Source organism: Xiphophorus maculatus, chromosome 5 (genome assembly GCF_002775205.1).
Source record: "Xiphophorus maculatus strain JP 163 A chromosome 5, X_maculatus-5.0-male, whole genome shotgun sequence".
Taxonomy (NCBI): Eukaryota; Metazoa; Chordata; class Actinopteri; order Cyprinodontiformes; family Poeciliidae; genus Xiphophorus; species Xiphophorus maculatus.
In genome coordinates this window covers 17,076,297-17,102,282 of record NC_036447.1, presented here as the reverse complement: position 1 = coordinate 17,102,282, position 25,986 = coordinate 17,076,297, and the positions used below count along the sequence as shown (strand labels likewise).

Here is a 25,986-nt window from a genome sequence, read left to right as displayed (position 1 = left end):
CCGACTTGTTGAGGGTCAGTATGAAAGCACTGCCAAGTCAATATGGAACTACTTTGCCAGCGTGTAAAAAAAAAACAACTTCTTCCCTCATCTTTGCAAACTGTTTACATACTTTGTGTTGCACTTGAACGTAGCTCCTATCCATGTTACTGCCATAAATTATTATACCTGCTGATGAGATTTTACATTGTGCAAGCAGTCCTTCAGCTTCTCGTGTTTTACCTGTTCTCACCACAAGGGGGCAGGCTGAGGAGAGTATTTAGAGGTAGAGCTTTTCAGACCACTTTAGTTCAGTAGTTCATCTGTTGCGTGAACCTCCATGTGTTGCTCGGGTGAAGCTGTTGCATTTCGTGTTTGTCGGAAATCCTGGTGCTGGCGGGATTCCTGGCGCTCGGAGCATATCAGGAAAAGTCTGTAGGGTGTCTGGTTAAAGGTTTGCTGCAGCAGGCTTTAAGGTTGAACAGGATCAGTAACTAGCCATGATGATGCCTTGCTGGACATCTGCTTTACCTTTTAATATGCGTTTACCAGAGCTTTGTGTTGTGATGAAGCAGCTTTTATGAAGCTCAAACGGCCTGATTCTCCGTCTGAGTTTTAATTTTTAAAGCTGATTTGACACATTTCATTGCAGGACTGACATTGTTAATGCTTGGGCAGACTTCCCTACTGTGCATTTATGAGATTTTAAGCTGGCTTGTAAACAGTATTGATTTAAAGCTAAAATGTCAGAAAAGCAGCTTCAGCTTTAAAAACTCCACTAAATGATTTGAAATACTTGTACAATCAACAACTTACTTTTCTGCTGTCAGAATTGCTTATAAGAATCTGCTGTAATGATAATCAGCAACTTTAGGAAGACCTGTGTGATCCCAGTTTGCTACAAACTACCAAGAAACAGCTCAGAGGAAAACAAGCGTTTAATGCCAACAATCATAAAAAATGGCTGTTTACAAAATGTGACAAGAACCAACTTTGATTGAGATGAATGTAAAGAGGTGATGTTTTGAATTTGAAGACATTCCCATAAATATTTTCATACATACCCGAGGTGTTTCTGTGTTTTCATTCAATTCAATCGATAAGACGAAGAATAAATTAATATTTACATTTCAGATGACAAGGTGTCTCTAATAGATCTTGGAAGGCAATTTTGTGATACAACACCCAAATCCCTGAAGAGGAAATTAAACTTTGATTTTTTTTTTTTTTTGTTCTTCTTTGAAGTTAGATATTCTATGTTTTCACATACAAAATAGTGACTAATGCAGTAATGAGCCTTTTTTTCTCCATTTGTGTTCTTTCTAATGAATGAACATGATGCTAGAGTTTCTATAGTTCAATATACAGTTAAAAATGTGTTCTGTGTTTTCTGTGATGTTATCTAACTTAAATATTGAAGCTTCGCATTATAAAGCAGGTAGCAGGATCTATGCACAGACGCACAGATAAGGTGCATGCAAAGTTTATAATCTCCTTTAGGATGATTGAGATCAGAAATGCTGTCAGTAAGAATTACTTAGCAAGTCACATCTGACTAACTGGAAATTATAACCCATGGATCCATTTCCCTTCTGCTCCATACAAAGGTTTTGGACGACAACACATTATTTTTCTTGCGCTTGTTTTGTGCATAATTAACTGTAGACTTGCACAAAAAAAAGAAAAACTATATATATGAAAGTAAACTTTATAAAGACCAATGTAGGGAGGAGATGAGGTGGAACATTTGTAATATTTTTATAAAAATCTAGGTGTTCCTATTAGGTTTCACAATCCTAAACCTTTTCATTGATATTTAAGTCATCCCAAAATGTCACAAAACTATAGTTATATTTGAATAAGCAGTACGGGCCGGTTAAGTTTAAGTGTAATACCCCAAACAGTTTAATTTATCAACAGTCACAACAGTGTTACTGTGCATAGGTCCAGCAGTCCCTTCAGGTTCTGCTGCTGAACTCTGACCCTCACAGCTACTTATTTTTTCTAGGATGTGGGTTGGGCCCGGCCGGTTTCCCCGATGGCGGATGTCCTTTCGGCTTGTCTTTCTTAGCAGAATCGGGTCCTTTCCACCCAGGCTTCTGTCCTCCTTGTGCACTTGGTGGCTTTTTGCCTTGCTCTGAAACAAAGTGCAGAGAATGCTTTTTTCTCTCTCTCTCTGTAGCAGAACAGACAAAAATGATGAAATGAAACACCTGAGTTTTTAAATGCAGCCTTTGGTTGCATTGGAAGAGGCCCAAGAGCAAACCTTAAAAGGCCTGAACATTAAAAGTGGTTATTCATTTATTTGAGAGAAGCTACTGTTTTTATTGGCAAAAGTATCTGTGAACTTCGTCCTGAGCACAGCTGACTGCAGACACAGTCACCACCTGACAAACAGCTGCTGAACTCAGCATGCCTTCATAGAAACTCAACTCTGGCTGAAAACTCAGCCAAAGTTTTCAGCCAGAGTGCAGACTGGTGCAGGCTTTTTTTTTGAAAGAATAAAAAGCCACTCATCTGTTTGAAAAGTAAAAACTTCACTGACTTTTAGGATTTTATGTGCCAGGTCAATACAAATTAGTCAACTGATCCGAAGTTTCAGTAACAGGTGTGTTGTTTACAACTTTTCCCCCTCATTAAAATCTGAAAATGTAGCAAGAATTTGTATCGCACCATTCAAGTGTTTTGTAGTAAAATATCTCATATTTCACACAAATGGAAAGCTCAAAGTGGGAGAAATGTTGTTTTTCACCCAATTCAGACACACAAACCATGTATTTCCCCCTCCTCCCCCCAATAATTTTGACAACTTCCTGTTGGCCTTTTACATAGAAGACTAAATTAAACACATAAAAGTTTGTGATAAAGTGCTAAAATATAAAATATCTTAAATGCTCCAGGGTCCTATCTATTGCACCAATTCAATTTACCAAAGACCACAGTCTAAAAACCTTAATATCTGATGCATTTATTTCTGCCGATTTGGTTTATGATGAATGTGCAAACAGAATACAAATTGAAATAACTTACTGTGAGAGGGTTGGTGGCCACCGTCAGGCTTCTTGTCTGAAAGGCGATACAAACAGTAAAATGTGAAAGACATTTTATATGTGTTCACTGTGATTTCACTGCCGTCACGTCTGTACTATCCGTCCAAATGTACTCAATCTGAAAATCTTTGATCTGTTCTTTTTCTGTGGCACAGTTTAATTTATTATTTTTCACACTATCACGTGTGCATGATAGTGTGCTTCCCCAAAACAAATTTGCTATTTTTATTTATTTATTTAGTTTTTTTCATATAAAGCGAGGTTCTGATCGAAGATGTTTTCCAAACCACCCATCGATCAATGAGCCTCACATGAAATTTTTCCAAAGACAACAAGCTGATCTACGTGTTCACTGGATCAACACTTCCAGTGCAAATAGCTGATCAAAGTTTTTTGGTGGAAAGAAAAACAAAACAAAATAAATAAGAAAAAAAACCTGTTACATAACCAATTCAAAGAACTAAAAATTTATCAGAAGTTTGATAGTTGCATTGCAGGTCCTGATATCTGTGGGGTTTTTTTTTGTTTGTTTTTTTAATTATTATTTAGATGCAAGATTTTTAGAAACCAATGAGATTTGTGTTTATTGAATAACCAACCAATGCTTCTCATATTTTATAAGTCGATTTTAGACCAAGAATCCAAAACATTTCTGAAAATTCACCCGTTTCTATTTCACTCTCAGCTCCTCAGTCAGAGTGAAATGCCGCTGCAAGTTATGTAGATCTAATGTCCCCAAACTTAGAATCTAAAAAAGGAATATATTGATATACTATTGCTTCATTGTTTCCCCCTGAAACTTTTTTAAAATAACTGCACCTGGATGTTTTCCTAACATGGCAAGAGTTACATCATAGTCACGTTTTCAGAACCAGAAACGGCAAACATACCAGGCCCAGTCTGTTCATCTTTACTTCTGTCCTCAATGAGCAGCTGTCAAGCATATATGATGTTGAGGAGTGGCTGCTCTTCCTCCTGCAGCCCTTTTCTTTTTAGTCGTACTTTCAAAATGTTTCACCTCTGGTGGGTTGTTAAAACTCCTTGTGTTAACCAGATGGTAATAAATAGACAATTATTGAAATAAAGGGAATTTAAATCGCAGCTGGACAGTGTGCTAAAAAAACAGAGCGGTCGGGTTATGGTGCTTGTCCAGTTAGCGCATGGTTTTAGATCATGAACATGTCGTCTTTTACCTTTACTTTTGGGAGGATGGTTCTTGTCTCCACGCTGACTCGGTACCACTTTGTGGGCTGGTTTACCGACTGGTTTTCCTGTTTTCTTAGACATTTCTTGAGGACTTTTCTGAGAAGCTGAAGTTTGGAGAAATCTGTAAACTGTTTTTTTTTGTTGCTTATAATTTAAGAGAATATATTACCATTCTGCCATTTTTTAGATGCCTGGTTCATTTGTTTTGCTAGAGATGTTCCTTTTGCCCATAATTAGTTTCCCTCTTTGTAGCCAAGCAAAAATTAAGTCAAATGAATGTAAAGAGGATTTCAGTAAATAATTGCATGCGATGTTTGCGTTTTATGCTACGTACGTGGTTTCTGTCCGTGGAAGAACGGAGGCCTGGAAAAGCCAGGTGTCTGACCCTGCTGCGGATTCCATGTTGGCTTTGCCTGTATGTAAACAGGAATATGGACGGGTTGGTAGACGGTCTGGACAGGTGGACGACATGGACTATGGGACCTGGGTGGAGGTCTTTGCTCTGGAGGCTTTGAGTATTCTGAAAAAGAGAAGGTGAATATCAGAGAAATAAATTATTTACATGCATCTCAAAACAGTGCCTTGCAAAAGCATTCATGCCTCTTGAACTTTTGTCATGTTCCGACCTTAAAATTCAGTCTATTTCATTGGGGAGCGGCACAAAGAAGTGGTCTGCAATATAAAAACAAGGGGTGCACTGATTGCAGTCTTCAGGCTGATCACAGATTTTTAAAAAGCCTGACCTGGCAAGACCAATTTGTTTTCACAGAAAAATCATTAAATATAGCCACAAGGTAAGTAAGCTGGCAAAAGTGGGATGACTGTAGTTAACAGTGGGACATGAACAGACATGAGCTGGTGGGCGGGTCTATCGCTCACCCCTCTCTTACAGCAGAGCAAAACGGTGGCTGATTAATTCGTTTTTTTGTTGTTTTTTTGGCCTTTGCAGAGGTAGGTCAGACTTCTGGAGAAGATCGTTCAGTCATCCAAATATTGACAAATTGCTGATCTTCCAAAATCAAGAAAATTGGGGCTGATTTATTGGTCAACCCATCATAAAAACATAAAATACATGGGTGCCTTAATACTTTTGCAAGGAACCTGATACAAGCACAGATTTCACTTTTATAAACGTTTGCAGGCAACAATTAGTAGAACATTACATACGAGACTCGGTTGCCCAGGCTGGACTGTTTTCTCCACCAGCAGCTCCAGAGAAAGAAGCTTCTGCTTGTCCTGAAAAAGGCAAAGTGGCTCCATTTTAAGACACTGAAAAACTGCCTTTTAATACTGTTTCACTACAAAGTTCATACCAGGGGTTGCGCGTGCATCTATGCAAGAGTAATCAGAATTCATTTTTGACGTTTTCTGCATGACATCAACCCACCAGATGCAGCATATCCAGCGTTAGGTTTGTGTAAGATAACTGAACATTACTGGCTTTATTCAACTTTCATATTAAGAAGACAAGTGGGACATTTCTAATTTTAGTGTACCTTCGTATTTACCTGGTTTTAGCAGTGGTACTCTGTCCTCAAAAGGCTGAGTGAAGAGCGTCATCAGGCTCTCCTGCAGGGTGGCAGCAAAGTTCTGTGTTGCCATCACCCTTTTGGAGTCCAGGTTAATTCGAGGGGGGTAGGGGTCAAACTTAACCACCCGGGGCAACTCAAATGAAGCCTGAAAGGAGCAAGTGAAGAACATAAGAATTTTATCACTATTATTGTGGGATTTAGTGAGAGGAGTTTCTTAAGGCGCTTTTCCACTAGACCGCCACTAGCCGGTTCTGGCCCAGTCCACCCCAGCCAAATTAATTTTCCATTAGAGAATCCGGTGCGACTCTGTCTGCGCTGTTTTCGTACCTACTTCAGGAATAGCACTAGCCGGACCGAACCAGATTTGACGGAGAGATGACTGCATTCACTGATTGTTTTGTGATTTATGTCACTGAAGACTGCAAACAACATTATAGTTCAGCTGTAACATAACAAATGAGCAAGCACGAGTTTAATTATGAGCAGCGTCAGGGACACATGCAGTAAGTTAGACAGCGGAATAACTGCGATTTAGCAACGCTGCTGGCTGCACGTCTCAATGAAGAACAGGAAGCAATAAAGAAGAGAGAAACGGTGAAGCTGTGGTCAGCTTTCTGACTCATCTGCAGTTTTGCTCAGATGGTGTGAAACACCAGAGCTACATAATATTAGCTTGTGATGTGAAATTTATTTTTCCTTTGGATTAAAAAAAAAAGTACATATATGGCAAATATAATCAGCTGATTTGAGTCTTAATTATCATGTTTAGGGCCAGCAATGAATTTCTATGAAATATCGGGGTTTATCTGAGTCCATCAGAACCACAACCTAGAGGTTCTGATTGCTGAATGTTACTGAGTGTTGACCATAACAAGGAACGGAGCGTATAACGGAAAAGCTCACTACCTTGGGTAAAACCGAACCGCACGTTAACCGGTTAGTGCGCGACTTGCCAGTGGAAAAGCGCCTTTAGTACTGCTACTGAAAGAGGAGGCGTGTTTTAGTCCCACCTGCAGAAAGGCCGGCGTTCCCGCCTGACTCAGCAGAGTGTCGATCTTCTCTCTGGCTTTCTTCATCCTCTCACTGTTGTCGATGAACTTTGTTGTGAGGTCGCGAAGTTTGGTCTGACTAGCCTCCAGCTCACAGTCCACCTCATGCTGGGCCACGCGCTCATCCTGAGCCAACATCTCCCCTATCTGATGGTACACAGCAGCCAGCGCCACCTTCCTCTTGCTCGCTGCGTCCTGGAGACAAGCAGGCTGATTCAGCTGTGCTTTATGAACGCCGACACGTGAGGTGTAAAAGTTACCTTGAGCTTGCCCTGCAGCTCGTTCATCTGAAGCACGATGGTGTCAGTCCTGTCGATCTTCAAGTTCAGAATTTCCAACTTGTCCCTGAATTCAGACTGCAGAGGAAGAAATGAGACATGAAGCTCAGCTCAAAGTAAACCGTGTTGAGGTTCAAACATGTGAGATGTTATGTCTCCTTCCCTTTTCTCCCCAAAGGTTCCTTTCAGTCACAACTGAGGACATGCGACATGTCCAAGACCTGTCTGGAGTAACGTTTGAACTGAGTTTCAATTTTTGAATATGTAGAGAAAAAATAATATTCATTTTCTCTGAAAGGTAAACTACATCTTAATTATGTTTTGACCTTCAAATTCATGAGGAAGGCTGTTGACTTGATAGCTGATCAGCAGACAGTCAACCACAAAAGGTCACTGGTACAGAAGTTGGCTGCTCAGTGTGCGGTATCCATGTGTACTAATAGAAAGTTGCGTGGAAGGAAAAATTGTGTAAGAAAACAAGCCCAAACAATTTGGTTTCTGTGAAGAAGAGCGTATCAAACCCCCTCCTAAGATTCATGAAAAACAGGTGAGGTTCTCCTGAAAGTATCTTAGTGCTACGCTTACCCAGAAATGTTTCTCCACTAAGTTCTAGGTTATAACTACGATGGAGGGATGCAATACTTCTTTCACTTTACTTTTATGCTTTGCCTTTTCCCTGAATTTTTTGATGATTATATTTAATTCGTCTCCACACACACTTTATTAATACTGATGATCATAAAAAAAATTTTTATGGTCTGACGGCTATTTACGGCTCTCTGAATGATTTTATGAAGCCCATGTGACCTAAATTTGACGCAATCGGGAGGCAGGACAGGTTTGACAAACAAGAGGAACAAGAACGAGCATAAAAAGGACAAACATGAAGTGGCAAGATAAAAAAAAAAAAATCTAGATAACAGCCAAGCAAAATGTGAGGACCGCGACTTAAACAGAAAGTTAAAAGGGAGTTGTGATTGTTGATTATTGTTCTTGTTTTGTTTTGGGGTTTTTTAAATTGCCGTCCAAATTGTTTTTTTTTTGTTTTTTTTTTTTTTTTTTTTTTAGTGCGCAGCAAATTTAAGGTGTTCGATAAAAATAAATTTAGTGAAACTCCGATCTCACTCACCGCTTTCAGGCTCCTTTGCTCCTCTGGAGAGGAAAAGCCGCAGCCTTTGTGGACCTGCTGCAGGCAGAGGCTGCAGATCAGGCGGCCATGATCGGTGCAGAAGTGCTCCATCAGCTTGTGGTGGTCGGTGCAGATGTGCTCGGATAAATCCCCGATGGGCTCGGTCAGCTGATGGAGGCGAAAGGTGGGGTTCTCCCGGTGGGGCCGCAGGTGCTCCTCGCAGAAGGAGGCCATGCAGGTGAAACAGGTCTGCGCTGCCTCGGCCTCCATACAGGTGTCACAGCGGACCACATCATCCCTCTCATCCTCATCCCCTTCCTCGTCTTCATCCTCCTCCTCCTCCTCTTCTTCTTCTTCCTCGTCTTCCTCCTCTTCGAACTGTCCTCCTTCGGACTTGCTGGACCTCGCCCTGAAGGTCTCCACCACGGTGCAGAGGACCGTGTTCTTCTTCAGTTCCGGCCTGGTCTCAAACAGAGTCCGACACTGCGGGCAGCTGTAGGAGTCGGTCCAGGTGGAGAGCAGGCAGTCCTGGCAGAAGTTGTGTCCGCAGGGGATGGTGACCGGGCAGTCAAAGGTGCTCAGACAGATGCTGCAGGTCAGCTCGTCCTCCAGGCTCATGAGAGCAAAGCCAGAGTCCTCCAAGTCGGCCATGATACGGCTCGCAGTGGGCGTTTACAGCAAAACTGTGCGTAAGAAACGAAACTTAACACTTGCGCTCCCGCGAAGGACAAAAACTCAGTTCAGAGTGGAAAACTGAGCTAAGACGTTCACGTGACCCAGTGTTGTCACCAAGTCACATAAAATTAATTTTATCCTGAAACAAATTATTCATCTCATGACTCGTGATAATTTCTCCACCCACCTCTGCTGCCCGCGTTGGAGACTCCTGTCAAATGGGATGGATTTCCTCCCGCAAACTTGATCTCCACAAGCTAAAGCCGCACCCAGTCTGTAGTCCACAGAGGAGAAAAACAAACGACGTGTGGCCATGTCCAGGTTAACTGTCTGAGCACAGACATTAGCCGGCAAAACATTCAGAAATACTGTTGGAGAAATGAGGGAAACAAACAAACAAAAAAAAAAACACACACAGCTTGTATAATAATAACAACAACAGCTACACAGTAAAAACTGCTGGGTTAAAAATAACCCAATACGTAACCCAGCGCTGGGTCATATATGGACCGACCCAACGCTGGGTTGTTTTAACTCAACTGGGTTGGGTTGAGGGTTTGACCCAGCACATTGGGTCATAGCTGCAACCTAAAGCTTGGGTTAAATTGACCACTGCCCAAAGTTAAAATGACTCAATATTGGGTTGAAATTTATTACCCATTAAAAGGGTCATTTTACCACCATATTTTTATTTTTAATTTTTTTTTTCCTTTTCTACTTTAAAATTCACTATAAAAATTTAACTAAAAACATTCAGATTAGCTCAAAAGAACTTTTATTTGCAAATGTTATACATTCCAACATACATGAAATTTTTAATACAGACATGTAAAAGTTACATATAAACAATTGATTAAATCTGCACCCTTTTTTAACTTTATTGGTGTACACAACGAAATATTTTCATCAAAAGAGTTTGAAGGAAATGTAAAAAAAAATAGTAACATAGTAACAAAGAAGGTTTTTCAATCAGAACATTTAAAACTTATTTAAGGGTTATTGAAGAATTGCATTTATTCTTCCATGGCCTCCAACTGTGCCCTCATTAATTTTATCGGGGGTGACTCGTTTCCTGGGATTTCATATATCACAGTTTGGAGAAAATCCCAAATCTGGATACACGACTTCGGATAACTCACATCAAAAACGAAGAATGATTTGAAACAGCCGTCAACGGCCCCCAAAAGAGATGGATATTCCAAAGCAGTTCCATTTATGACGACAAATGCTTGGGAACAACAATACCTGTCCCCAAGCATGAGAACACGTGGATGCTCTGTTGCTGTACTTCCAAGATATTCCACCATATTTGTCCCAATCTGGTGTGTGGAAAAAGCAGAAAGGAAGCCATTAGTCATTTAAAGGTAAGGAGGAACATTCCCCACTAATACTTTTTGACTAATTCTTATATGATTTTTGTTTGATACATTATCAAAAGACCCTTGCGTTTGAAGTTTACATATACTATATAAAAAGACATATTTTTGGTCAACGCTGTCTTGTGTTATATGACATTAAAATTCTTATTTCACGTCAATTAGGACTTGGTAAATTCCAGATTAATGACAGGGAGAACAGTGAGGGGAAAAAAGCATATTTGTTTTAAACTTCTGGTTTCAACTATATTTAAACAGCAAAGAACTCATTCTGACATGAAGATAGACTTACTGGCTGGACATCAATGAAGGCTTGCTGGACTTCAAGGTTGCTGGGTCTGACCACCTTTCGCCCAACTAGGGAACAGCAGGGAGGAGTTTTGGCAGCAGCTGCAGTGCCACGTCACCTTGTTTGTCTGTCAAAGAAAAACTCAGATTAAAATGCTACACAATCAAAGAAGAGCCACAGGAGAAAAGAATTAGTTCAGAAAATGTTCCTTTTGAGCTTCAATACCTTGTGGAAGCAACTCAATCTCAGGCAGAAGACTGCTCTCCTCCTTCTTCCCCATGCGAATGACCTTTGATGAGAACAAGGTGTTCCAGTTCTCTGTCAGTTTTCCACAAGACTGTGGATATAAAACGGCAAAGTCCTGCAAAATCTAACAATCAGAAAAGACAAAAATACAAATCAAATGTAAAAGTGAAATGAACTATTACATTCAACCTTTCATGGGTGCTACAAATGTATGTTCTGGGTAGTTTGACATTTTGAGTTTGATTGTAATTGTACATTTTCACATGGTATTGCAGTTTACTGTTTAACATTTAACTGATCTCAATATGAGGTATAACCTCACCATCCCTGGTGTGTCCAACAAACGTGGGAACTCTGCAAAAATCTGCTGCATTGGGATTGTCCCACTTGAGCGGATCCATCCTGCGCGATATACTGCAGTTTCCTGCATGTATTGGACAACCTGGTCTGCGGGCCAGAAGTTATTTTTTAGCCATTCTGTCATCTGGATGGTACGCTCAGCACTGATGGTTGGTTCTGTGGGGAAAAAAATATTACAGGAATTAAAAGAAAAAAAATGTGAGGTAATTCACAGCAATAAGAGCTTAGATTGCTGCTCAAAACAATAGGGCTTGGAAAAAGTCTATGTGCTAGTACCAGGCAAACTTGATCTGTTTGGTGGAGCTTCTGGGGCTGAAAGCATCTTCTTCCTTGGTTGATGCCTTTTCCTTACATTACGGAGACGCTCCTCCAGAAAGCCAGTTGCTGGCCTGTGTTGTCTTCCGCGGGTAAACCAGGCGTCCTGAACATTTTTAACAAAAGAAATATAAAAGTTAGATGTTAGCCTTTCTGTTTTAATGTCCAAATTTTTATTAAACCTACAACTCAAAGCTCAAACACCATAGTTACAATGATATTTAATGCTAACCATTGTGCAAGTTGTTGAAGTACTTGTGTGCTAGCTCTCTGAAGTGTGAAAACTTACATATCCTGTGCCATGGCTGTCTCTTAAACATGGAAACTGGTCCACAATCGAAGATGCCAGAATTGCTTTAGTGTCTGAAGATGGGCTGGAAACAAAAAAAATTACATTCAGTAAGACAGGCAAGTAAAATATTTTATTTTAATTAGTTATTGTAAGATGAAAACATAGAGCAGAAACCTTAAAACACAAACAATTTCCGAAAAAATCCAGTTTTTATTAGCCCAACACATACTTTAAGACTTCTTACTGGAGAAATCTTACTTAGGTGAGCACTGCACAATGCCGTTAATGTTCTCACCAAGAGCAAAATGTCACAAAAACAACCTAATTGATCCAGTTTTTACAAGAAATACTCACTTTTCTCCATATTGATCCATCAGGTGTGACACAAGTGTTTCTGACCATGCACCGTCTTTCACGAATGGATATATGCTGATTTCCATCAAGACTGATAACCACAGGTCTACCTTCAGGGGAGGCACTGAGGATCTCACGGATGTTCTACAGATAAATAGTGAAAAATAAAATAGCTGTTATTTAGCTGCAGTTTAATATTCTTAGAAACTTAAGAAAAGATGAGATGTGTCATTTTTAATTTTAATTAGTAAGAATGGATGTCAATATGTTATGTAGGAAAGGTTGATTGTGCAGCTTAACTTACAAATGCTGCTCTTCCAACAGAAGAAACTCCACTCTCTAATTCAGCATGTGGTGTAGGATTAAATGTACGTTTGCATCCACTTTGAGCACACTGGAAATATCTTGAAGTTGAATATGTGTTATGAATTACTCTTAGGTGAGAAAAAAAATTCCTTATGTTATGTCCTAAAGACATCCCACATTTAAAACACACATATCCCATTTTGTCTTGTCCTATGACTCAAAGCATACCTCCAGAAATTTTGCAAAATGACGTTGAAATTTCAGACGAGGACCAAGGTGAGGAATCAGGGATGTCAGGCAGTTAGCATCCAAAAGAAAGAAGCTTTCTTCATCAATGTTTTCAGCTGAAATATATTAGAAATTACATATTAATATTTTCAATCCAAAGAATTCCTGCCAATGCATGCTTTTAAGTACACACACACACACACGCGCGCACACACACACACATGTATATACTTAACCTACCTTCAAAAGCAGGGATTATATGTCACATCGTTTTTCCACATTAACATCAACAAAGTCAACCCGTTGAATTATTTATTGAAATTAAAACTGTTAGATGATTTTAGAAGTTATGTCTGCAGTGAACAACCTGCTCTCATGTTTAATATAATTTAAATGGTTTTTTAATGATTACTGATTTTTGAGTGCCTTAGTGGTGTTTGCACGAGACAAAGTGCAACCTCAAATGAATAGGACTAACTCAAGGCTTAATACATTTTGGTGTTACTCATAGTGGAGTCACATAATGAATATGTAGCAAAATCTCATGACAAGTTCTTATTCAATGGGTCTAAGTGTAAGGATTTAAGTGGTTATTATCAGCCAGGTTCTTGCAATAATCACATAATATTCAACAGGTGTGAGTATCTCTATCAGGTTTTATCTAAAACCTTCTGGTTTAAAATGCTGTATTTGGAAAAAGTTGTTATTGACTTATACTAGTGAGCATTTTTTTTGTTGAAAATACATAAACAACGTCTAACTGATTAAACTGGATTTATACATTTATTATGAGTAGAAGTTCAGACCTGTTTTAGTTCAAGAAAGAAAAAGAAAGGTGGCAGCTAGCCTTGACCTTGGATCTTCTCCAGAACTCTACTCTTTTTCTTATTGTTGATGCAAAATTCTCTTTTTTTTTTTCCAAATAGAAGTTGACCTCGGGCTGCACAGTGGTGTAGCTGGTAGCACTGTTGCCTTGCAGCAAGAAGGTCCTGGGTTCGATTCCCAGCCCGGGGTCTTTCTGCATGGAGTTTGCATGTTCTCTCTGTGCATGGTGGGTTCTCTCTGGGTACTCCAGCTTCCTCCCACAATCCAAAAACATGACTGTCAGGTAAATTTCTCTAAACACACTTAAATTCTCCTTAGCTGTGAGTGTGGGCATGGCTGTTCGTCCTGTCTGTCTCTGTGTGACAGACTGGCGACCTGTCCAGGATGTACCCCGCCTGTCCCCCGAAATGTTAGCTGGAGATAGGCACCTCCTGACCCCACTAGGGACAAGGGTGTTAGAAAATGGATGGATGGAAGTTGAACTCTGTTCCTCGTCTGTGTGGATGACACTTTGTCCCCACAGCTGATATCAAGGAGCCATGTTGCTGTCATTTAACATCCTGTACAGTCCATCCATTGGTAAAGCATATATATGTAAATATCCCATCATATTTGCCTCTGTTATTTTAGCTTTTTGGAGAAATAAAAGAACGTATTTTTTGCATGTTTGAATATATTTTGTACAGATACAAAACCTTGGATTTTGCATTGACGTACTGTTCTGTGGGGTTTTATTTACTTTGACAAATGAATGTTAGATTTAAAAGTAAAATAGATTGAAAAATCATGAACATGAAAATCACATTGATCAATTTCACACATGAAGGCTCAATACTAATGCTGCATTTGCAAACATGACACCAGACTGGCTTTTTTTTGGGTCTTTCCAATCTTTTTGTATTTTATGTAGCACGGTTTACGTTCCACTGTCTGATTTCAATTATTGAAATAAAACAACATTTTGATGATTATCTAATTTTCAGCTCTACAGTGTTGTAACACGGGAAGGAACATTAATATGTTGCACAAAAAGCCTGGATTTTACTTGATGACTTCTGCACAGATCATATTGTATAGTCATCGGTGGAATCATAAATAATAGGTGAGGCCACCAATAACAAGTTTATTACACTGAGTTATTTATGAACTCCTGGTATGTTATCGGTCCTGAATAAAACAAAGACTGACACCTAAGTTGTTCTTTCCTCTAACATCACCTTAGAGAATGTTCAATTGCTTATTGTTTAGTGACATTTCTCTTTTACATAATTTTATTTGCATCTGCTGTAGATTTTGGACACAGTTGACTGATAACAATTTGCTACAACCAGCACATAAGCAGCACCGAAAGAGACCGAGAACAAAGTTTATTCAATCAATCGATTATACTTTATTAATCCAAAAGAAAAATTACATTGCATTTCAATACAGCTATCTGAAGAAAGTCAAACAGGCACACAAGACAGGAGCCTGAGGCTGCAGCCATCATGAAAGGCGCCGGGCCTTCAGCAGATGAGAAAAATACAATACATTCTTACAGATCATCATGTTGTTTATTTCATTAAAAGATCTTATTTAGAATGATTTTTAGGCTCGAAAAAGTAGAAGAAAAGGTTGATTTGGTCATCGTCTTAATAAAATGTAGTAAGTGCTTTCAGGTCAGTTTTTTTCTGAATATGTCCAAACAACAGAGAACATGACTCAAAGAAAGCTTTGATTAAACATGACAAAAAAAAAATCATTAAAGCAGAAGAAAATGAGCAAGAAGACATTAGCTGGGAATTGAAACAACTCTGACGTGTGATTTAAATAAACAAGTTACACCCTAGAAGGATCCCTAAAAGTTGTTGTAGATAACAGTAGGGTTCACAGGTTTAGAACAGGTATGGTGTTAAAAACAGAATCTAAATGCTACAGCTTTTATTAACACACTGCAGAAACAGATGACTTAAGCTAAGCATCACGCAACATATAACTTCATGAATTGGAAATCTTCCCTCCTTCCAGTTCACTCACAATAAGCCAACAGAGCATCCCATTGGCTCGCTTTTTCAACTTTTAGACGAAACTAAACTGTTTCATCTCTGTGAGGCTTACAAACACAACAGAACCAAGTTCAAATCTGGACCTGGACTGTTGCTGAATATCTCCGTTCTCCCCATCATTTCCTCATCCAAACTCCACCAGTGAAGCCAAAAAGTCTTCCGGGTGAACAGATGAGAGACGGATGTTTCATTTCTTTAGTAAGACAGACTCTATATGACGTCTGCTGTAATCAAAGAAATGATGTCAGCACTCAAGGCTTGGTAATCCTGACAAAGTCAATGTATCCATTTACTCTCATTTCTTAGATTTGGCACAGTGTGCACAAGTAATATTTTCATCTCGTCATATACTTTTTTTGCTGGGACTTTCCATCTAGTCTTTATAGCCTCATTTACAAATAAAAGCAGGTTTTAATACACACGCTTAATATGAAGACACTGCACCTAAAATGACAAGTGATTCATTTTCACAATTTAAACAAGGTTTAGTAACCTAAAATTGCTGTTTTTTGTGGTAAAAGATTATTTTATTGAATTGTAAGTATTTTATCAGGTACATGTTGGATGTATTTTTGATACAACTATTTTCTTTCCATTTCCAGATACCAAAGCCTCAATATTAAGCTTCTCAACTTCTCCCTGAACAAAGTGGAAGCTGAAAGACCTGCATGTTCATAGGAAGCAAACACCCAGCAATCAAAAGTAAAGACTTTATAGGTGTTTGTCCAAAAAGATTTGCTGCTAGATGTCTTAAAAGGACAGAGCAACACCGGAGAAACAGGGTCTGTAAAGTTTCTGAATCCATCAGTGCACTCCTTAACCTGAAGTGTCATCATATCACTGTGGATGTGTCGCAACTGAAATAATCACTGCAGTATTTCACAAGAATATTGCAAGTGATTTTCTGACATCGTGCTGGAATTCTGTAAACAAATCTGAAAATCCAAAACTGAACCCAGATTATCGCTCATAACACATATTTTAACAGTATAAAGACAATAATCTGGTCCACTGCCACGAGCTCAGCTCCTGTCCTGCTGTATATTCTCTGTTTCAGATTAGGAAAGAAAAAAGAAAAAGTGTGACTACCTCCAATCCACACTGATTGAAAGACAGTCAAGACTTATTCCTTGATTACATTGGATGTTTTAAAATCAAATGTTTTCCTTTAAATACATCCCATAATTAGGAACAAAACACAGAAGCTAGTCCCAATCACCAAATCCAAACAATTGAGTAAAATGCTTCAGCAGCTTTTACTCTAAACCAAAAACCAATACCAGTTTCTCTTTCGGCCATATGACCAAAACAGAAGCTCCCACACTCTCCACCAAGAGCCAAGTGCTTTATTATGATCCACCCTCAGCTCTTCCCATCCATTTATGTATTAAGGCTTTCATCTGTCTGCTTAGTCAGTCAGCACAGAATCATAACCTTAATAATCCTTTTGTAAGGATCACCTTATGACAGGGCATAAAGGAATGGTCCAACCAAAAATAAAGACAGATCCACATATGGGTGAGAACACCATGGACCGTCTTTACTGACGAGGGAAATAAAATAATCAAGAAAGAAGTGTTTAAAGGTATACTAAGCAAGATATAGCTAAACTTAACCTCAACGTGTCACTGTGTCTTGCTCTGTAAGAACTCCTTGTCTTATTTCATGTTGCCAATTCATCTGGGGGAAGACTTCAAGTAAAACGAACTGACCACTACATCGCTGACCCCCCACTTGTCTTAGCTTACACTTAACTTGTAAATATGTTTGTTTCTGGATCTTGTGATATTAAAACAAAAATAAGTACAGTTGCAAAGTACAGTTCAATGGAAACTAGAAACTTTGAGTTTAGAAATACCAGCTGCGTGGTATACCTTTAAACCAAGAGGAGTCTTGGCACCTCAGAGAAAGTGACAATAATGAGGGAAATTGTTGAATATAAGTGTGATGATGAAGATAAATAGAATACGCATTAGCCAATCACAGAGAAACATACTGGTAATTTTTGGTTTGTAGTTTAAATGAAGATTTTCGTTGGGTTAATAAGGATCCTTACTTAGATTAATGTTTTATTTCCACGTCCTCATTCCAGACTAACCAGTGTTGAATGACGCACCAGTTAGTCTGGCGTCTTTCTCATGCTTCATTGTAAACACATGCAGTTCTCACATTTCAACTGCACGTCGAACTCTACTGAAGCTTGCACAGAGTAATGTAAGAGCCACTGGAGAAAATCCAGAAGGCTGGGTAGATGGCCTCAGCGGACTGAAAACTAAACGAATGGAAGGGATACGCCCTGTCCGCCACGTTATAGAACGTAGCCTTGCCCTCCTCGCAATCCAACAGCACCCCGACGCGCTTCGGGTTCGGATTGACCAGCACCGCCTCCGTGCTGTTATGCCAGGCCGACAGCTTCACATTGAACCACTCGACGCACCAGGACTTGCTGTTGCGGCCGAGCCTGCTGGTGGGGCCCTTGCGGTCGATGCTGCTGTAAGCCAGCCCGATGCCGATGAAGTTGTTGCTGCTCAGTCGCACCTCCCAGTAATGGCGGCCTGCGGAGAACCCCTTGGAGGCCAGGACCTGGGAGCAGACGGCAAAGCGCTCTGGGCAGTCGGAGTAGTTTGTGTGCTCGTCAGACACTGTGGCCTTAGTGAAATTCTCGCTTAGCTCGATGCGTTTATGGGCCGTCCTTTGATCAAAATTGAGCACAGTGCCATCTAGTGGAGACGGAATAAAATTAAATTTTAACGACAAACACTTGCTAATAAGACAAGAGGCAAAGCTATTTGTTTCCTTACATTTCATAAGGTCACTTCGTTTCTCAGCAGAGCTTATCTCTGAGGGAATGTCTGTAGTCTCTGTGACGGGAAAACACATTTCAAGCATTTTGTTCTATTTCAAAGTGTTCAGATGCATCTCAAATTAGAATCTCATCAAAAAGTCAATTTATGTCAGTAAATCAATTCAAAAAGTGAAATTATGATATCCGTTTCTAATGGTTATATATTTCAAGTGTTTTGTTGAAGGTTCTGGCAAATGGCTAATGAAAATCCAGTTTCTCGGAACATTACACAATAACAACTTATAAGATGATTTTTAATACAGATATGCTACCGATTACACTGCCATGGAGAAAACTGGTAACTTGACAATTGTCCTGTATGCAATAAACTGAGTGGAAGGAAAACCACACGTTCTCCCTCCACTTTCTCTTATTAAGCTTGGGGCAGCCAGCTTCCTCAGTAATGTCCTTTTTTGGATTACACTTCCTTTGGAGGGTGGCAGTGATGGGATTACTGAAATAAATGAACCGTTTGATGATGTTCTTATTCGTTAGCATACACCTGAAATAACATCGATATGAAGTTGTCTGTTTTTGTTTTAAACAGTTTATTATTTATCAGTTATTCACATTGCAACATCTAAATCCGGTACCTACCAGTTACTTCTTTGCTTTCAGCAGCAACAGGACGTCCCCTTGGTTTTTCTTTCACGCCAAACTCCTGCAGGTTTTCCACTGATTTTCCCAGTTTCTTATTGCCTGGACTGGATTCAGTGGTCAGAGAAGGGTTTTTTGCAGGTTCTAGAGAGAAATAAGTCATCATTTTCTACATCTCAACTATAACAAAAAACCTCTGCAAGATTCACAATTACGTACTACTTGTGTTGGTATATCACAAAATCTCAAGAAATAGCCATTACTTTGTAGTTTTAATGTAAAAATGTGTGACTGTATCGTTTTGCCTGATAAAATGCAGGGGAAAAAAAGCAGGGTTTTCAATCTCACCTTAACAAACAAAATGGTTTTGGTTTGTGTTTGATTAAATTACTCTAGGAATATGGTTTGTTTGCATGATGAAAGGAAAAAAGTTGAATTTTTCTTACTTTGAGGTTTCTTCTTTAGGGCCGGTTTGGCCAGAGGAGCTGGACTGTGGGATCTGGGGAATCGAGGGGTCACTGGGGGAATGTTTGGCTCTGAGGAAAGTTACGAACATGACAAATACAATTTTATCATGCATCTCTTAGGAATGAGATAGATTACAGATACATAAATTGGCAGATTGAAAACAAGTGTTGGAGAAATAAACACACCAAATTCCTGATAAGTTCCAAGGCTCGTAGGTGAATGCCCAGAGGCAGAAGCTGCTCTTTCACCTGAAACATGAGTTTAGTTACTTAGCTTTTTATGCTTTCATCTAAATAATTAAATGAATTTCCTCTAAGACACCGCCTCGCTAAATCACTGCACCAATTAAGAGTATTTGATTTGATTGGTTTCCTGTTTTTTCCTCTCCACATATTTAAACCACTCACCCGCTGCAAATGTGCCAGTATTAATGTCTGAAATAAAATTGGATATTTACTTCACTTGCTTTTATCATGTGACTACACAGAGTGAAGCCACCAGCTTATAAATGTGCTTGCATAGTCACCTGCTATGAGTTTTGGGATTCTGGCCTCCACGGGTTGCTTCAAGAGCTCCGTCAGGTAGTTCTTAAATGTCAAAGCAAAGGCCTCGACTTGCACGACCTTCTTGGAATCCAGAGTGATTCGAGGGCTGTAAGGGTCATAGCTTACAGCCGGGGGAAGGTTAAATGAAGTCTGCAGGGACAGAAAAACAGAGGTATTCATTCAGAAATGTGTATTTTGATGACCAGCCATCATGTGCATGCAGCAAATATTTTGCATTTTATGCTTCTTTCTTTTCATCCTATGCATAAAGAAGAGGGTTGGGTAGAAGAAAAGCGAATGTTTGTGTGCAGTGCTCGGTGGAAATTTATTCCTTAAATTTGTATGCATTTTACCATATTACAGCCGTGCACAATGTGTTTTATTGTGATTTTGTTTATGAGACCAGCACAAAGTCGAGGTTAATTGTTCAGGTTAATGCATGGCTTAACATGGTTATGTCAACCACGCAAGTCAAAAACGTGTTGCAATTAAAGCTTAATTAAAGATTTAAATGTTTTGCCCATTTTCTTTGCAAAATATCTCAATCAGAGTCAGATTGGTAAACCTTAATACTTAAATTTTACCAAAGATTCTCAGTTATGTTTAGGACTCTGACTGTGCCATTTTGACACGTGAATCTGCAGCTACCCAAGAACTATGATGATTTGGTTGGCTGCTTGTACGATTAATACTCTCCTGGTCAGATTAGGTAGAAGGCCTCATCTGGGTACCTTTGCATTTCTGTCAGACCACTTTCATTTTAAAATTATGACTTGAACAGTTTTCTATGAGCTGTTCAAAGCTTACAATACTTTAAAAAAATAAACAAACTCTGCTATAAACTTAATGAGCCACATTGTTCATTTTTCATTTGCCGTTATCCCACCTGCAGGAAGGCCAGGGTTTGGGACTGACCCAGCAGACAGAGGATTTCCTCTTTAGCTTTGCCAATGTTGTCGACGTTCTCGCTGAACTTTGAGATGAGACCTCTGATTTTGACTTCACCAGTCTCCACCTCTTTGTCTACTGCCTTCAGGGCGTCATTCTCCTCTTTGGTCATCATGTCCCGCATCTGTTGATACCCAGCCGACAAGGCACTTTTCCTGTGGATGGCCGACTCCTTGTGAGGACCACAGCAGCAGGAATTAACCCCACAACAAAACAAACTGAAATCAACAGCATTAAAGCTCTTCGTTTGAGCTTTAATCATTCAAGTGATACAAACCCGTAGCTTGTTCTGCATGGCCCTCATCTGAGAAATTACACTCTCATTCTTCGAGAGCTTTCCATCCAGAAAAACTAACTTCTCTCTCAGGTCCATCTGTAAGCAGAGAAAACACGACTCATTCATTCACATCATGCATCATTATGTATGGATGGATAAATATGCATTCAGTTTATGTAGATACAACATCTCCCCATTTCATGGTGAAGTGCTGAAGCACAGCATGTATTTATTTGACTCGTCAATCCTGTTCAGATTCAACGGTGTCACAGCTGACATTGTGACTGAAATAAACAGAGATGTTTGCAATAAAATACTGACTTCAACAGTCAACAAAGTCAATAATTCAACAGCACATGATCAGTTCCAGACTGCGCAACAACCGGATGAGTTTCAGTGGTTAATAATTTACCACTGCATAGTTACTTTATTAGTCGTTAATGACATAATAAACTCATGTTGCTCTGATAAGTCGCCTTAGACTTTATTGTATTCTCGGTTTATGAGAAAAAACTCCTCCTTCACCGTATTGTCTCTGCTCAGGTGATTCACCTTCTGAATCACCTGACTCTCTACGCCCAGAGTCAGTTTAAGCCAATTCATGGGTGAACCATGAAATATGTCAATAAACATTTAACAAGATGGCTTCAAATGTTAATGAATTGCTCATTTAATCTTCCATAGCTACTTCTAAATTTAATTTTTTTTTTAAAACATAAATTATTGAATTAATGTTTAGATCTAGGCACTTGATGTAGTATGAAATATATAAATACAATTTATGGCTGATTCCTAATTTGCAGATGCAGTTCTGATTTTTAACCAGAGCTACTTTTTAAGCAACCTAAACACTACTGTTGCAGTGGAATCTTAATGAATAAAAGCAGGCGCATTTTTTTTTACAGGCTGATAAAAATTACTACAGGAGAGAAATGTCTGTAAATAAACTAAGCTTCACGATCACCTCAAGGCTGTTTACATCTGATGCTAGTGCACCTTCATCTAACAATTTTTTCCTTCCACTCAGCTTTCTGTTAATGTGCTCGTATACAAATTCAATTCAAATTCAAAAACGCTTTATTGATCCTAAAGGGAAATTGAATGTTCACTCTGCGAACCACTAGGTTCTTTAACAGTGACTTTATGTCCTAACCTTCCATGTGGTTGGTTTAAATGACCATCTGCTGGACAATGGTTATGACTGTGCAGATCATAATATATATATAAGATGCACTTGTATTAGACTGAACTACCTCTTTCTTGCTCCTTTGCTCCTCTGGAGAGGTGAAGGGGCAGCCTTTGTGGACCTGCTGCAGGCAGAGGCTGCAGATCGGACGCTGGTGTTGGCTGCAGAAGAGCTCCATCAGCTTGTGGTGGTCGGTGCAGATCCGCTCCATCAGGTCCCCGACGGGGGATGTCAGCTGGTGGAGGCGGAAAATGGGGTTCTCCCGGTGGGGCCGCAGGTGCTCCTCACAGAAGGAGGCCATGCAGGTGAGACAGGTCTGGGCTGCCTCCGCTTCCATACAGGTGTCACAGCGGATCACATGCCTCTTCTTCTTCTCGGGTTTGCTTGCAACAGCACCTTCGGTCTTGAAGGACCTGACCCTGAAGGTCTCCACCACGGTGCTGAGGACCGTGTTCTTCTTCAGCTCCGGCCTGGTGGCGAACAGGGTCCGACACTGCGGGCAGCTGTAGGAGTCCTTCCAGGTGGCGAGCAGGCAGTTCTGGCAGAAGTTGTGTCCGCAGGGGATGGTGACCGGGCAGTCAAAGGTGCTCAGACAGATGCTGCAGGTCAGCTCGTCCTCCAGGCTCATGAGAGAAAAGCCAGACTCGTCGGCTTCGGCCATCATGGAACCTACAGCTGCAGTGACGAAGAAACGAAACTTAAAGGCGGCGCCTGAAGAAAACGAAAGTAAGAGACAACCGGTGCGGATTCATTTACGAAGAAAAGTCAGGAAATTAAAATAATACACATCAAGTTTGTATCAGTCGGCTGCTTTTAAACAAGCATGCAAATATTACGTGTCGTTAGGACCTTTAATTCCTTTGGTTTAACACTGTCGTGAACAGACAGTGTCGCGCAATTTCATAAGCGAGCACTACTGTTAAACTTCCGCTTTAAATTCTCAATAAATGTCTCTTACAGTACCTTAAGTTTTTGTGGACGCAGTTCTGGTAGGATTTTCAGATCACTGTCTCAGACCGAGTGCTAAAAGGCGGAACCGCGGAACGTGGAGGTGAACCGTGACAAATCGGCTCCAAGTAAAGTCCCTCCCTTTTGTTTAATAGCAGGTGTGGCGTAACGCTCAAGTCAGAGCGCATTTCACAACAAAACTCGGCCTGTTGTAGTTACACTGCCTGGCCAAAAAAAAGTCGCCACCTGGATTTAACTAAGCAAATAGGTACAAGCCTCCTATTGGATAAGTACTGCATAGGCGATTATCTTTCAGCTGGCAACAAGTTATTTAACCCCAGCTGATGCAATGAGTAACTCCTCATTTCTTAAACAACCATGGCAAAAGACACATCCTGTGGTCGTGGAAAAGACGTTAGTCTGTTTAAGAAGGGTCAAATCATTGGCATGCATCAAGCAGAGAAAACATCTAAGGAGATTGCAGAAACTACTAGAATTGGGTTAAGAACTGTCCAACGCGTCATTAAAAACTGGAAGGATGGTGGGGAACCATCGTCTTCCAGGAAGAAATGTGGTCGGAAAAAAATCCTGAATGATCGTGATCGGCGATTACTTAAACGTTTGGTCAAATCAAATCGAAGAAAAACAACAGCAGAACTCAGGAGTATGTTTAATTGTGAACGCAAAAGCATTTCCACACGCACAATGCGAAGGGAACTCAAGGGGTTGGGATTGAACAGCTGTGTAGCCGTAAGAAAACCTCTAATCAGTAAGGCTAACCAGAAAAAAAGGCTTCAGTTTGCTAGGGAGCATAAAGATTGGACTCTGGAGGAATGGAAGAGGGTCATGTGGTCTGATGAGTCCAGATTTACCCTGTTCCAGAGTGATGAGCGCATCAGGGTAAGAAGAGAGGCAGGTGAAGTGATGCACCCATCATGCCTAGTGCCTACTGTACAAGCCTGTGGGGGCAGTGCTATGATCTGGGGTTGCTGCAGTTGGTCAGGTCTAGGTTCAGCAACATTGTGTGCCCAAAGAATGAGGTCAGCTGACTACCTGAATATACTGAATGACCAGGTTATTCCATCAATGGATTTTGTCTTCCCAAATGGAACGGGCATATTCCAAGATGACAATGCCAGGATTCATCGGGCTCACATTGTGAAAGAGTAGTTCAGGGAGCATGAGACATCTTTTTCACACATGGATTGGCCACCACAGAGTCCAGAGCTTAACCCCATTGAGAATCTTTGGGATGTGCTGGAGAAGGCTTTGCGCAGTGGTCAGACTCTCCCATCATCAATACAAGATCTTGGTGAAAGATTAATGCAACACTGGATGGAAATAAATCTTGTGACACTGCAGAAGCTTATTGAAACAACGCCGCAGCGAATGCGGGCTGTAATCAAAGCTAAAGGCGGTCCAACAAAATATTAGAGAGTGTGACCATTTTTTGGTGGTGACTTTTTTTTTGGCCAGGCAGCGACTAGTGACTGGCTCCTCTAAAATATGATAAATTACATAATCACCTAAAATCCCAAATTTGCTGGGGAGGAAAGCATCTGGTGATGTGGGAGGTATGGCACACCACCTAGGGCGGCATCATGTAGAGGGATGGCATGCTCAAAAAAATGCTTTCTGTCAGTTGTGCCCTGAACTGCAGTCAGTGGCAATTCTAGCCCTGTTTTATAATGGGTTAGTCTGATCCCGGTCCTCTTACTCTTATTGGTCCTTTTTGAAGTTTGATTAGTGACTGTTGTGTTGTTTTGTAATTAATTTCCCAAATCTCCCTGGACTCAGTTAAACAATGTCAGACTAAACAGCAGCACAGAATGTTAGGGTGTTTCTTTGTGAATAGAAAGGTGTTTGGTACTGAAACTATGATAGGCCCACTTCATGAACTGTGAACTGAAATAGTAAAACCCTGACTCATAATGTCTACTTTTCCATAGATGGACATTCATTCTTGTAAAAAGGACCAACAGTTCAGATAAAAATAAGGGTAATGCAATTTCTAAGTATGATTTTCAAATAAAGTTCAGGTTAAGGACTCATTTTCAATAGTCATTAACCTGAACTTCTACCTTGATAATAAACTGGTTTTAGGTTTATTAATCCTATGAATTTAGTAAAAATATTCTTTAAATGAAATGCATAGTTTTGAATAGATTTTATTTTATCTCTGGGAGAGCAGACCCCACTGGGACTGTGTCACTCCACAGCTGCTTGTGTCTCATTAATGTCAGCAGATGTTGGCAGGTATGATGTGGTCTTGAGATTCGGTTTCAAACTGAGTTTATACACCTCTGGAAAAAGTTTAAAGTTTCTCTGATTTTACTCTTTATAGGTATATGTTTGAGTAAAATGAATATTGTTTATTCTATGAATTACTGACAACATGTCTCTTAATTTTGTTTGTGAATGTATGTAAATAAGCAGTTAGATTTAGAAAACTGCACCAACAAATATCTTTTCATGGGTTTTAGCCTTACTGGGGGCTAAGCACCCCTAAAGGTCAGATCCTAGAATCGCCCCTGACTGCAGTTATTTACATGCCCCACTCCCACAGACAAACAATAGCACTTTTGTGTTGAACAAACAATTGGCACTTTATATGGCCAAACACTGCAACATTTTAATG

General features: G+C 40.0%; 3 protein-coding genes across 7 annotated transcripts; all 3 read right to left on the bottom strand.

Moving 5' to 3' along the window:
• Positions 1-899: 899 nt before the first annotated feature.
• LOC102231512 (E3 ubiquitin/ISG15 ligase TRIM25-like) lies at positions 900-9,329 on the bottom strand. 2 transcript variants are annotated; one of them, XM_023333863.1, is made up of 10 exons: positions 9,086-9,329; positions 8,224-8,906; positions 7,077-7,172; positions 6,778-7,011; positions 5,744-5,912; positions 5,403-5,471; positions 4,570-4,755; positions 4,223-4,339; positions 3,010-3,045; positions 900-2,116 (listed from the first exon to the last, which is right to left on the bottom strand). In XM_023333863.1, the coding sequence occupies exons 2-10, from the start codon at positions 8,872-8,874 to the stop codon at positions 1,971-1,973; spliced, it is 1,704 nt and encodes a 567-aa protein (XP_023189631.1). In that variant the 5' UTR covers positions 8,875-8,906; positions 9,086-9,329; the 3' UTR covers positions 900-1,970. The 2 variants fall into 2 exon arrangements, with proteins under 2 accessions (XP_023189631.1, XP_005803137.1); XM_005803080.2 differs by lacking the exon at positions 4,223-4,339 and having other exon boundaries at positions 8,224-9,322.
• Positions 9,330-9,821: 492 nt separating this feature from the next.
• LOC111608684 lies at positions 9,822-12,653 on the bottom strand. Its single transcript, XM_023334418.1, has 8 exons — positions 12,435-12,653; positions 12,131-12,274; positions 11,774-11,858; positions 11,446-11,590; positions 11,132-11,325; positions 10,789-10,933; positions 10,567-10,690; positions 9,822-10,217 (listed from the first exon to the last, which is right to left on the bottom strand). Exons 2-7 carry the CDS (start codon positions 12,214-12,216, stop codon positions 10,632-10,634), a joined length of 714 nt encoding a protein of 237 aa, XP_023190186.1. The 5' UTR covers positions 12,217-12,274; positions 12,435-12,653; the 3' UTR covers positions 9,822-10,217; positions 10,567-10,631.
• Positions 12,654-14,849: 2,196 nt separating this feature from the next.
• LOC102231777 (E3 ubiquitin/ISG15 ligase TRIM25) lies at positions 14,850-23,499 on the bottom strand. 4 transcript variants are annotated; one of them, XM_023334231.1, is made up of 11 exons: positions 23,364-23,499; positions 22,468-23,111; positions 21,215-21,310; positions 20,876-21,109; positions 19,971-20,139; positions 19,852-19,878; positions 19,630-19,692; positions 19,423-19,512; positions 18,977-19,120; positions 18,336-18,395; positions 14,850-18,254 (listed from the first exon to the last, which is right to left on the bottom strand). In XM_023334231.1, the coding sequence occupies exons 2-11, from the start codon at positions 23,062-23,064 to the stop codon at positions 17,725-17,727; spliced, it is 2,010 nt and encodes a 669-aa protein (XP_023189999.1). In that variant the 5' UTR covers positions 23,065-23,111; positions 23,364-23,499; the 3' UTR covers positions 14,850-17,724. The 4 variants fall into 4 exon arrangements, with proteins under 4 accessions (XP_023189999.1, XP_023189998.1, XP_023190000.1 ...); XM_023334230.1 differs by having other exon boundaries at positions 22,468-23,075; XM_023334232.1 differs by lacking the exon at positions 19,852-19,878 and having other exon boundaries at positions 22,468-23,075.
• Between the last annotated feature and the right edge of the window lie 2,487 nt (positions 23,500-25,986).